The sequence below is a fragment of the Bufo gargarizans genome, chromosome 1, assembly GCF_014858855.1.
Source record: "Bufo gargarizans isolate SCDJY-AF-19 chromosome 1, ASM1485885v1, whole genome shotgun sequence".
Taxonomy (NCBI): Eukaryota; Metazoa; Chordata; class Amphibia; order Anura; family Bufonidae; genus Bufo; species Bufo gargarizans.
The window spans coordinates 276,605,757-276,620,025 of NC_058080.1; the positions used below are offsets into that span (position 1 = coordinate 276,605,757).

At 43.1% G+C, this 14,269-nt stretch overlaps 1 protein-coding gene across 1 annotated transcript in view; it reads left to right on the forward strand.

Annotated features, from left to right (window-relative positions):
• The window catches only part of LOC122944954 (transmembrane protease serine 11G-like), a 103,491-nt gene that overhangs the window by 48,887 nt on the left and 40,335 nt on the right, over positions 1–14,269 (forward strand). Inside the window, exon 7 of the mRNA XM_044303719.1 lies at positions 14,053–14,221. Coding sequence (XP_044159654.1) covers positions 14,053–14,221 — 169 coding nt within the window. The remainder of the gene's footprint in view (positions 1–14,052; positions 14,222–14,269) is intronic.

The following is a 14,269-nucleotide window of genomic DNA, read 5'->3' on the forward strand; positions in this document are numbered from 1 at the left end:
GTTTGCATTTTTTACTGGAGGTTGCGGCTGCGTTGGGAGGTGCCATCGGGTCCCCGTGTGGCTGTAAGGGGAACCTGATGGCATGGAAGGCAGTGCGATACCTTCCTTAGGCATCGGCGCTGCCTTCCGGTGACAAGCCTGTGAGATCCAGCCCCCTGGATCTGACAGGCCGGAAGCTGTATGAGTAATACTCATACAGCCAATGCATTCCAATACAGAAGTATTGGAATGCATTGTAAAGGGGATCAGACCCCAAAAGTTGAAGTCCTAAAGTGGGACAAAAAATAAAGTGAAAAAAAAGTTGAAAAAATAAAGTTTCCCCCCCCCCCAAAATTAAAAGTTTCAAAAAAATAAATAAAAAGATAGGGAAAAAACAACAACAATATAGACATATTAGGTATTGCTGCGTTCGTATCGACCGGCTCTATAAACATATCACATGACCTAACCCCTCAGGTGAACACTGTAACACAATTTTTTGTCACCTTACATCACAAAAAATGTAATAGCAAGCGATCAAAAAGTCATACGCACACCAAAATAGTGCCAATCAAACCGTCATCTCATCCCGCAAATATCATACCCTACCCAAGATAATCACCCAAAAACTGAAAAAACTATGGCTCTCAGACTAAAACATTATTATTTTTTTGTTTCAAAAATGATATTATTGTGTAAAACTTACATAAATAAAAAAAAGTACACATTTTAGGTATCGCCGCGTCCGTAATAACATGCTCTATAAAAATATCACATGACATAACCCCTCAGGTGAATACCGTAAAAAAAATAATAATAGACAGTGTAAAAAAAAGCCATTTTTTGTCACCTTACATCACAAAACATGCAATAGCAAGCAATCAAAAAGTAATACGCACGCCAAAATAGTGCCAATCAAACCGTCATCTCATTCCGCAAAAATCATACCCTACCCAAGATAATCGCCCAAAAACTGAAAAAACAAGGGCTCTCAGACTATGGAAACACTAAAACATGATTTTTTTTGTTTCAAAAATGAAATCATTGTGTAAAACTTACATAAATAAAAAAATAGTATACATATTAGATATCGCCGCATCCGTGACAAACTGCTCTATAAAAATACCACATGATCTAACGTGTCAGATGAAAGTTGTAAATAACAAAAAAAGGTGCCAAAACAGCTATTTCTTGGTGCCTTGCCTCACAAAAAGTGTAATAAAGAGCAACCAAAAATCATATGTACCCTAAACTAGTACCAACAAAACTGCCACCCTATTCCGTAGTTTCTAAAATGGGGTCAATTTTTGGAAGTTTCTACTCTGCATCAGAGGGGCTTCAAATGGGACATGGTGTCAAAAAAACAGTCCAGCAAAATTTGTCTTCCAAAAAACGTATGGCATTCCTTTCCTTATGTGTCCTGCCGTGTGCCCGTACAGCAGTTTACGACCACATATGGGATGTTTCTGTAAACTACAGAATCAGGGCCATAAATATTGAGTTTTTTTGGCTGTTAACCCTTGCTTTGTAACTGGAAAAAAAATATTAAAATGGAAAATCTGCCCAAAAAGTTAAATTTTGAAACTGTATCTCTATATTCCATTAATTCTTGTGGAACACCTAAAGGGTTAACAACATTTGTAAAATCAGTTTTGAATACCTTGAGGGGTGTAGTTTCTAGAATGAGGTCATTTTTGGGTGGTTACTATTATGTAAGCCTCACAAAGTGACTTCAGACCTGAACTGGTCCTTAAAAAGTGGGTTTTTGAAGATTTGCTTCTAAACCTTGTAACATCCCCAAAAAATAAAATATCATTCACAAAATTATCCAAACACAAAGTAGACATATGGGGAATGTAAATTAATAACTATTTTTGGAGGTATTACGATGTATTATAGAAGTAAAGAAATTGAAACTTAAAAATTTGCAAATGTTTCCAAATTTTTGGTAAATTGGGTATTTTTTATGAACAAAAAGGATTTTTTTTTACTCCATTTTACCAGTGTCATGAAGTACAATGTGTGAGGAAAAAACAATCTCAGAATGGCCTGGATAAGTCAAAGTGTCAGAAACCATCATGATATAGTTTACTTTGCCCTGAAGTTTGCCCTCAGTCAAGATGGTGGATTATGTGTTTCCTGGTTGCCATCTCACTTCCTGTTCCTGTTCCTTTTTAAACTGGCCAGACCTTCCTGTCTTTGCTAGAGTATTGTGTTTGGCTTTTAGTCTGCAATCCTCTTGCTGGAACTCACTCCTCCGTGTGTTCTGTGCCCTAGCGGTTCTCTCTGCTACCTCCTGTTGCTGACCCGGACTGTTCTTGGACCTTCGTACCTGCTTGCTGCCTGCCCTGACCTTCTGCTCGTCTACCTTCCTGCCAGCTTGCCGCCTGCCCTGACTTCTGCTATCCTGACCTCGGTTCTCGTCTACAGACTCTGTCTCACCCGTGCGGAGCACAACAACGTGGGTTCTGCTACATCCGTGTTATATATACTCTGCTCCTAAGTCCTGGCCATCGGATTCCAGTTCTGTTGCACCAATAATCGTGACAGAATACTCTAGCCACCATGGATTCCGCCGGGACTGCGGCAGAGACCCGTATTAAGCAGTTGCAGACTGCGGTATCTAGTATGCACGCGGAGTTGCAAACCTTAAAGAAGAAATACGATGCCTTTGAGGGCCAGACCGGCCCCAGCATGCAGTTTTATGGACAAACGATCCACGAACTCCGTGATACAGTGCAAGCACTGGCTGCTCGCATAACACAGGTGGAGAATGCAGCTCCTGCACCATCTACTACATCAACTCCTAAATTACCTCCATTCCGATTTGGCGGAGACCGCGACAAATTCCGGGGGTTTATCAATCAGTGTCGCCTCTACTTTGACGCAAACTCCTCCCAGTTTTCTACTGATTGATCTAAAGTGCTATGCATCATTATGCTACTAACACACAAGGCTATCGCCTGGGCGAGTCCGTTGATCGAAACTGGGGATGCCCGACTAAACAATCTGGAGGATTTCCTTGGGGCCATGAGCCAGATGTTCGGTGACCCTAACCGAGGTACTACAGCAGAGGCAGCCTTACTAGCCTTGCGCCAGGGCAGACGTCCCGTCACGGAATATGCTATGGACTTTAAAAGATGGTCCGTTGACACTAACTGGAATGATGCAGCAAAATTATCTTTTTTCAAGAAAGGACTGTGTAGTTCCCTAAAGGACGAGCTGGCCCGTGCAGAAGCCCCCTTAGAGCTTGATGCCTTTATCAACCACTGCATCCGAGTTGATACACGACTAGCTGAACGACGGCAAGAAAGATGGGCCACACTGAACTATACTACGAAGCAGGCACTTTCTTCATCTGCCCAGACTTCAAAAGAAGTTCCAAAAAGAATCTACAAGGAACCAGAAAGTGAACCAATGCAAATAGACTCCATCTTAAAACGTGAAAATATTGATCGCAAGGAACATAGACTCCGAGAGAACTTATGTCTGTATTGTGGAAGAGCCGACCACTTCCTGATTAATTGTCCCAGACGTCCTCGAAAACTGGTGGCAGCCATTACAGACCCCGATCTCTCAGATGAAGACTCTGTGACATCTGAAGCGGAATCATTGGAAGAAACAACCATCCGCTCCATCACTTCAGTGGCCCCTCGTATTAAGAAGGATAACAGAAACTCTCATTGTTTCCTCCCCATCAAATTTTCAATTAATTCCCAGTGGATATCCACCTCTGCGATGGTGGATTCCGGGGCTGGTGGCAATTTTATGGACTATTCCTTTGCAAGGAGACATGGGGTAAAGATTCATAAAAAACTCTCACCTATGATTATGGAAACGGTAGATGGTACCCCTTTAAATTCGGGCCCTGTAGATCAAGAAACAGAACCCCTCGACATCTGTATAACACCACAACATCACGAAGTTCTATCGTTTCTTTTGATCTCCTCTCCTCATTTTCCTGTTATCCTAGGCTTGCCCTGGTTACAGGCACAGAACCCTAACATCAACTGGGAGACCAAAGAGATAACGTTTCCAGAGAAAGATGCTATGCCTACAAAACAGTCAGAACAAGGGGGGGAAGCCACATCCCAGGACGATAAGGTGGTGGAACTACCCCTCATATATCAGGATTTTATGGACGTTGGTGATAAACAAAAGGCAGACAAACTTCCCCCACATCGACCCTATGACTGTCCCATAGAATTGCTCCCTGGTGCTTCCATCCCCTTCGGGAATATCTACCCCTTGGCAGGTCCGGAACTGAAGGCCCTCAAAGAATATATAGAAGAGAATCTGGCTAAAGGGTTTATCCGTCCCTCCTCCTCACCAGCAGGGGCTCCCATATTCTTTGTCAAAAAGAAGGATGGGTCTCTAAGACCATGCATTGACTACCGCGAACTTAATAAAATCACAATTAAGAATCGCTACCCCCTACCACTAATCCCAGAGTTATTGGAGAGAGTACGTCATGCCAAAATTTTCTCAAAGTTGGACCTACGAGGCGCCTATAACTTGGTCCGTATCAGATCGGGAGATGAATGGAAGACAGCATTTAGATCACGGTACGGACACTTCGAATACCTTGTCATGCCTTTTGGTCTTTGCAACGCTCCAGCCACCTTTCAACACCTGGCCAACGACATTTTCAGGGATCTCCTGGACCAATTTGTAGTCATCTATCTGGATGACATTCTGATCTTCTCTAACTCAACAGAAGAACATCAGCAACATGTAAGACTCGTTTTGGAACGTCTTCGGAAAAATAAATTATATATCAAACTTGAAAAGTGTGAGTTTCATCGAACTGAAATCCAATTTCTCGGCTACATAATTTCACCCCAAGGCTTACACATGGACCCCAACAAAATTAGAGCAATAGTGGACTGGCCTGTCCCCAGTAACTTAAAAGAGGTCCAACGCTTCATAGGCTTTGCCAATTTTTACAGACGCTTCATCAAAAATTTTCAACAATAGTCACCCCAATTACACAACTAACCAGGAAAATGAAAAAGGAATTTGTTTGGTCACCTGAAGCACAAGAATCCTTTTGTTTATTAAAGACCAGGTTCACCACAGCCCCTGTATTGGTTCACCCCAACCCGGAATTGGCGTTCATCGTGGAAGTAGATGCTTCAGATTCTGCTATAGGAGCCATTTTATCACAGAGAACAGGAGACAAAGGATTGTTACACCCTTGCGCTTTCTTCTCCCAACGTCTATCTCCGGCTGAGAAGAATTACGACGTGGGAAACAAAGAACTACTGGCTATTATAGCAGCCTTTAAAGAATGGAGACATCACCTTCAAGGAGCCTCCCAGCCAATAATAGTTCTCACTGACCATCGCAACTTGGAGTTTGTTAGATCAGCAAAATGTCTATCTCCTCGCCAGGCCCGCTGGACTCTTTTTTTAAACCAATTCAACTTTGTGATTTCATACAGGCCGGGTTCTCGGAATGGCAAGGCAGATGCCTTATCCAGAATCTTTTCCAACGATGCTGTATCTACAACTCCACCTAAGACCATCATTCCAGAGTCTAGATTCATGGGGGTAATCCTTAATAAGGACCTACTTGAAGAAATCAAAGAAGCCTATGTCACTGACTCCCTCCTGGCGCAACCTCCCGATGATCTGCAATTAATATACAAAAACAAGGTATGGACTCATGGACAACAGATATATATACCCGAGGTTATAAGACTTAAGGTTCTAAGACTAGTCCATGACTCTAAGGTCGCAGGTCACAGGGGTGTGCAGAAGACTCAGGAATTCTTATCTCGTTTCTTTTGGTGGCCTAATTCTCGACAGGATGTGAAAAAATATGTCCTGTCATGTGATATCTGTGCTAGATGCAAGACTCCACGCTCCCTCCCAGTAGGTTTACTACAGCCTTTGCCGGTCCCCTCCTGTCCTTGGGGCTCCATTTCCATGGACTTTATTGTGGATCTACCTACATCCAAGGGACAGAATACAATCTTAGTAGTGGTAGACCGTCTCACTAAGGCTGCACACTTCATTGCATGTAATGGCCTACCATCTGCTAAAGAAACTGCAGACCTTATAATACAAAATGTGTTTCGTCTACATGGGGTGCCAGATGAAGTTGTCTCGGATCGTGGAGTACAGTTTACTTCAAAGTTTTGGCGCAGTTTTTGCACATCTTTAGAAATCAATATCAATCTATCAACCGCCTTTCACCCTCAGTCTAATGGACAGACCGAACGCACAAACCAGACTTTGGAACAATACCTTCGATGTTATATCTGTCACTTACAGGATGACTGGGTTGACCTTCTTCCAATGGCTGAATTTTCTTACAATAATTCCCAAAATGCATCAACCAGACAGACCCCCTTCTTTGCAAATCTCGGGTACCATCCGAACATTCTCCCCAAATTTCCTGTTACTTCGCCTATACCAGCAGTGGCGGAAAGAATTTCCAAGCTTCAACAAAATTTGCTACTACTAAGAGAGACCTTAGAGAGTGCTCAGGAGAATTATAAGAGGGCCGCTGATAAATTCCGTAGACCAGCACCAATGTTTAGAGTGGGCGACAAGGTATGGCTTTCTACGAGGAATTTAAAACTTAAGGTCCCCTCACCGAAGCTGGGACAGAAGTTTATTGGACCCTATAAAATCATGGGCATAATCAGCCCAGTGGCCGTTCGACTTAAACTCCCACGATCCATGAGGATACATCCTGTCTTCCATGTGTCATTACTCAAGGCTGCAGTGCAGTGCTCCAGTCCCCGTTTCCTGAACGTACACTTCCTCCTCCTGAAGCATTGGAGATAGATGGACAGGAGCAGTTTGTGGTAGAAGAGATTCTGGACTCTAGGATTTTCAGGAATCAGCTACAGTACCTTATCAAATGGCAGGGGTACGGATCTGAAGAAAATTCCTGGGAACCAATAAACAACATCAATGCTCCTCGAATGATTAGACAATTCCATCAAACACATCCTGGAAGACCAAGTCAGGTCCCGTCCAGAGGCCGCTGTTGAGGTGGGAGTAATGTCAGAAACCATCATGATATAGTTTACTTTGCCCTCAAGTTTGCCCTCAGTCAAGATGGTGGATTATGTGTTTCCTGGTTGCCATCTCACTTCCTGTTCCTGTCAGAAACCACCCTGATATACTTTGCCCTGAAGTTTGCCCTCAGTCAAGATGGTGGATTATGTGTTTCCTGGTTGCCATCTCACTTCCTGTTCCTTTTTAAACTGGCCAGACCTTCCTGTCTTTGCTAGAGTATTGTGTTTGGCTTTTAGTCTGCAATCCTCTTGCTGGAACTCACTCCTCCGTGTGTTCTGTGCCCTAGCGGTTCTCTCTGCTACCTCCTGTTGCTGACCCGGACTGTTCTTGGACCTTCGTACCTGCTTGCTGCCTGCCCTGACCTTCTGCTCGTCTACCTTCCTGCCAGCTTGCCGCCTGCCCTGACTTCTGCTATCCTGACCTCGGTTCTCGTCTACAGACTCTGTCTCACCCGTGCGGAGCACAACAACGTGGGTTCTGCTACATCCGTGTTATATATACTCTGCTCCTAAGTCCTGGCCATCGGATTCCAGTTCTGTTGCACCAGTATCGTGACACAAAGTGTTTTAAAGTTATCACCACATAAAGTGACACTGGTCAGATTTGCAAAAAAATAGCCTGGTCCTTAAGGTGAAATATGGCCGTGTCCTTAAAGGGCTAAAAGGACTTCTGTGGCCCTATTAGCTAGTGTGTGGTGTCCCTAACTGACCCTGCTCCAAAATGCAACCTCTCCCTACACTGGAAAAACACATAATGTAAAATGGCTGCCAGATCAGGTTCTGTTATAGGGTTGGGGTGTGTCCATGTGCTGAAACGTCTCAATTGGCTGTCCTGTCCCGCCTGATGGATGTGTCATGGGTCAAAGTTTGGAGCTATGCAAAAGAATATGGTGCGTACGAATATCGCCATATGTTGGCATGTTTGGCGAATCGCGAACGAGCAAAGTTCCCAGTGAAACGACCGCCGGGCGAACTGCAAGGCCATCTCTAGCATTCACGTCTGATGCCGATACCCACATCCTCTCTTCTGGTCTATAACCCTCCAGTCGACAAGATACTGAAGAGATCCACGGAGAGTTGATTATCTTAGCGATCTGAAATTCCCAGACTACCGTCCACCATAACAGGAGCAGGTGGCAAGGAAGACAGCACCAAAGGTTCAACATATCTGTTCAACATATCTTTTCAACAAAGATTTGTGAAACACATTATGAATTTTCAAGGCTACAGGAAGTTCAAGCTACAGGATTATTGATGGCAGTGATCTTATATGGACCGATAAATCTTGGACCCAGCTTCCAAGAAGCTTTCAACTTAACGTTTCTTGTGGACAACCACACAGAATCACCCACACTTAGGTCCAGACCATTCATACGTTTCCTGTCAGCAATACGTTTATACTTGTTGCCCATATTCTTTAAATTATTTAGAATTTTTCACCATATCGATGACAATGATAACCCATATGCCCCAATAAACGGTGACTTACCAGTGGACTCCTGACTATGATTGTTTATGGCAAACTCTGCCAAAGACAAAAAGGAAGACCACTCCTCCTGGTTCTCAGATGCAAAACATCTCAAGTAAGTCTCCAACTCTGATTAGTGCACTCCGTCTGTCCGTTCGACTGAGAATGAAAAGCCGAAGAAAAGAACAGTTGTATCCCTAGTCGAGTACAGAACGTCAGAGGGAATGCCATAGAGTTTCACAATGTTGTTAACAAATACTTGTGAAAGTGTTTTAGCATTAGGTAGGCCCGGTAAAGCAATAAAGTGCACCATTTTACTAAAGCGATCAACTACCACCAGAATAACTGTCTTTCCTGAAGACTTTGGTAGACCAGTGATAAAATCCATGGTCTGGACGGGATAGGTAACGGAAGTAAAGATCCGGAACCTAGCACGTGCACAGATGGTACAGGCTGACACATAGTCCTTAACACACTTATGACACCCTGGCCACCAGAATCTACGAGATATGAGGTTGGCAGTGGATCTGCTTCCAGGGTGTCCCGTAAGAACCGTACAATGATGTTCCTCAAGCACCTTGTGACGCAATTTCAGTGGCACAAATAGTTTCCCAGAGTGACATGAATCCAGTGCATCTCCCTAAGCCTCTAACACCTTCATCTCAAGGTCAGGGTAAAGAGCGTATGTCACCACCCCTTTAGACAGTATGGGACTCCAGGAAAACTATGCGACATGCCATCCGCCTTGACGTTCTTAGCCCCAGGACAATATGTGACAGTGAAATTGAAGCTGGTGAAAAACAATTACCATCTGGCTTGTCTCGGGTTCAGTTGTTTGGCCGACTCTAGGTAAGCCAGATTTTTGTGATCTGTGAACACCTTGATCAGATGAATCGCCCCTTCCAACCAATGACACCACTCCTCAAAAACCAACTTAATGGCCAGTAACTCTCTATTACCCACATCATAATTTCTCTCAGCGGGAGAGAGTTTTTTAGAGGAAAATGCACATGGGTGACGGGCCTTGCCATAATATTGCAACTACCCCCACCTCGGACGCGTCCACTTCCACAATGAAAGGTTGTGATACATCCGGCTGCACCAATATAGGGGCAGAAAAGAAGCATTTCTTAATCGCAGAGAAGGCTCACAGCGCCGAATCAGACCACACTGAGACATCCGTCTCTTTCTTAGTCATGTCAGTTAAGGGTTTTACTATTGTCGAATAATTCTGAATACATTTTCGGTAATGGTGAACCCTGAAAACCGCATAAGAGCCTTCAGATTTTCGGGTCGATCCCAGTCCAATACTTCTCGAACTTTTTCTGGATCCATTTGAAAACCCGAAGATGACAGCAGGTAACCCCAAAACTGCACCATGTGTACAGCAAAAACACATTTCTCAAATTTTCTTTACAACTTATTGTCCCTTAGGATTTGTAACACCTGTTTCACATGATCCTGATGTGTTTCCATGTCTGGAGAATAAATTAGAATGTCATCTAAATACACGACTACAAACCTCCCCACCAGGTGATGAAAAATGTCATTCACAAAGTGTTGGAACCCCGCAGCAGCACTGGTCAACCCAAAGGGCATGACTAGGTTCTCAAAATGCAGCTCAGGAGTATTAAAAGCCGTCTTCCATTCATCCCCTTCCTTGATCCTAACCAGATTATATGCCCCCTTAGGTCCAACTTGGAGAACACCTTGGCGCCAATAATCTGGTTAAACAGATTGGGAATCAAAGGAAGAGGGTAAGGATCATGGACAGTAATCCGATTAAGTTAACGGAAATCCAGACATGGCCGAAGACCTCCTTCTTTTTTTTAACAAAAAAGAACCATGCTGCCATTGGAGACTTGGAAGGTCTTATATGTCCTTTGGCTAAACTCTTGGTAATATACTCTCACATGGCCGGTCTTTCAGGTTCAGAAAGGTTATACCACCTAGATTTAGGCAACTTAACTCTGGGAATAAGATTGATAGTACAATCATATTCCCGGTGTGGAGGTAACTCATGGCATCCACTCTCAGAAAATACGTCAGATATAAAAGAGGGTAAATTCTTGGTAGTTACAACAGGAAAAGATGTATTAAGACAACTATCAATGCAATAATCACCCCAATCCAGAATCTGCCTAGGTTGCCAATTGATAGTTGGATTATGCTTGCTAAGCCACGGTAAACATAGAACCACCGGTGCAGGGAGACCCTCCAACACAAAACACAAGATAAATTCTTGATGAAAGTCACCCACTCTTAATCTAATATCATGCACCACTTGAAACAAACACTTCCGAGCAAGAGGTGCAGAATCACTAGCACATAAAGGAATGTTTTTTTCAACACTTGGTGACAACCCGTGCATACGGACAAACTGGGCATCAATCAGGTTCACCCCTACCCCACTGTCGATAAACATCTCAATCCCCACAGTCTTGGACTCTAGCACCACCTCGGCAGAAGAAATCGGGTACTACCAGTAAAAGACAAATAAAAATTTTATGACTCTCCTCTCACTCCTCCAAGAGTCAAATGAGAATTAAATGTCTTTTTTCTCTCCTTTTGCCATTTCATGTTTGGACATACATTGATAAAATGTCCCCTTTTTCCACAGAAAAAAACACACTCCCTTCCTATTACCAGTGGAACCAGGGGTAGCTCCCCCTAACTGCATGGGTTCATCTCCTGACCCAAACCCAGGAGTAGCTTCACCCAAAGTGTCAGAGGAAGACGATACGTTATGTAATAAAATGTCCTGATAATAAAATTATCACTTTCCCCCGAGAATATATCTGGGAGGGCAACTTTAGGTTCAGGACAGGCCTGGTAACCACCACTCAGATCAGTCGCCTGTGGTCTCTGAATCTGTGAGACGATCGTGTGGAGGTCAGCTACCTCCAAGGACAGCCCCTGCAGCTGTTCAGTCAGTGTAGCGATAGGATCCATGGCTGTACTGACACAAGCAAAAAATGACAGTTTTGGCGGTTTATAATGTCACAGATGCGGTGTGGGTGGAGAACCCCACACGAGCACAGGAAGAAAGAACAACCCTAATCCAAGTCCTGACTACCTATCATTATGAACTGACCTCGATGGTAGGAAAGTTCATACTAAGGAACCTAGAGCCCTAGCACTCCCTGGTATAGTGACAGGACTTGAGACAACCTATTCCTCCACCAGAAGGATGATCAGGCCTAGATACAAAAGTCAGTGAAATACAACAAACAAAATACAAATAGGGAAGACGACACTTAAATTCACGTGGAGAAAAGGCAGCGCCAGGAGTTCAACCAAGATCCAATAACAAGCTAGCCCAAAGTCAAGAAACTGAAGCCATAAACCGCACCCCCAGAAGGGGTAAGCAGTAATAAATAGGGGAAGTTAAATGACCAAACCAACAACACCTGCAAGAGGTGTGGTCATGACCAAAACAACACAGACACAAATGATCCACAAGGAACCAGTCAGATTAACCCACGTGTTGCCAGTCTCTCTGACCTCCTGGCACCTGTCACGGGAGTGTTCATGACAGCCATACCTTTGACGTAGAAACATGGGCAGACAACTCAACTCAAAGGGATGTGGAGTGGTACAATAATGATGTTCCTTGCAAGCCTGGAACTGCATTTCAGTAAATGGATTTGTGGATTTTTTTAGGGTTAATACTGTCCTCAATGCTGAGAAATACAGTCAGATAATTATCCATCGTGCAAAACGATCAGGGATGTCTAATTTTCTCAACATTTATTCTGCAGCATGACAGCAACCACCAAATATACAGCCAATGTAATTAAGAACCATGTTCAGCATAAAGAAGAACAAGGAGTCCTGGAAGTGAGGACTGAGCCCTGTCTCAATATCATCAAGTCTGTGTGGTATTACATGAAGAGACAGAAGGGTTTGAGCAAGTCTACATCTACAGAAGATCTGTTGTTAGTTCCCCAAGATGTCTGGAACGACCTGCCTGCCAAGTTCATTTAAAAACAGTGTGCAAGTGTACCTAGAAGAACTGATGCTGTTTTGAAGGCAAACATGGACACACCAAATATTAATTTGATTTAGATTTCTATTCACTTAGCATTTTGTTAATTGTTAAAAATAAACCATTAACACTTCTATTTGTTTAAAGCATTCTTACTTTACAGCATATATTCTACACATTCCTAAAACTTTTGCACAGTAGTTTTAGCGTACTTTCACACTAGCGGTTTTTCTTTTCCGGCACTGAGTTCCATCATAGGGGCTCAATACCGGAAAATTACTGATCTGTTTTATCTCCATGCATTCTGAATGGAGAGAAATCCATTCAGGATGCATCAGGATGTCTTCAGTTCAGTCACTGAACTGCGTTTTGGACGGAGGAAATACCGCAGCATGCATTATCTCCGTCCAAAATTCCGGATCAGTTGCCGGAATGCCGGATCCGGCATTAATTTACATTGAAATGTATTAGTGAAATGTATTAGGAATAAAATACGGCATGTGCAGACTGGTGAAAATGTGAAAAAAATATATAACGGATCAGTTTCTCCAGATCACATCCGGATTCGCAAAAAATAGGGATGACGTCCATATACGGGCTGTTTTTTGCGTTCTGTATATGATCCGTATACGGAACCATTCATTTCAATGGTTCTGCAAAAGAAAACGGAATGTACTCCGTATGCATTCCTTTTCCGTATTTCCGTTTTTCCGTTCCGTTCAAAGATAGAAAATGTCCTATTATTGCCCGCAAATCATCACGTTCCATGGTTCCATTCAAGTCAATGGGTATGCAAAAAAAACGGAACACAACCGGAATGTACTCCGTATCTCTTCCATATCCGTTCCGTTTTTTGCAGAACCATCTACTGAAAATGTTATGCCCAGCCCAATTTTTGCTATGTAATTACTGTATACTGTATATGCCATATGGAAAAACTGAATGGAACCGGAAACACTACTGAAACAAAAAACTGAAGAAAACTGATCCGTTAAAAACGGCCCACAAAACACTGAAAAAGCCATACGGTTGTGTGAACGAGCCCTTATGCGAACAATAATAGGACATGTTCTATCTTTGAATGGAACGGAAATACGGAAACAGAAGGCATACGGAGTACCTTCCATTTTTTTTTGCAGATCCATTGAAATGAATGGTTCCGTATACGGTCCATATACGGAATGCAAAAGAACTGAACGTAAATGGAAAAAAAGGCCTTAGTATGCAAAAACTGCCAACAGCCAGCTTGCACTGATCTAGGCTATATTAATGCTGCCAAATATAATAATGGATAACATTTACTTTACATTTACCATCACTATTAGGTTTGGTGTGGTGTCTATAGACAAACAACTGCATCTAGAATCTGAACACAATGTCAATAATACCAAGGTGTGTGAGTTAGACAACCTTTTCTGTTAAGAGCCTCTGTGATCAGCTGAAGACTACCCCCATTGACTGGAAGACCATTGAAATGAATATGCGTATCCGTGTTTTCGGTGGAAGTCTCAGTGGAAGCAATACATTGCATTTATATTATAGATATATGAACTAGTAACATATAGAATTTTTTTTTCTGAACAGCTTGTGGTGTTGGAGGACCTTCAGTATCAAGCAGAATAGTAGGAGGTGACCCAGCGGCTTCTGGATCATGGCCATGGCAGGCTAGTTTGCGTTTGAATGGGAATCATAAATGTGGCGCATCACTGATCAGCAGTAGCTGGCTTGTCACCGCTGCTCACTGCTTTGAAGAGTAAGTGGTTTTATTTATTCTACATAATAATTCATTGACTATCAGCAT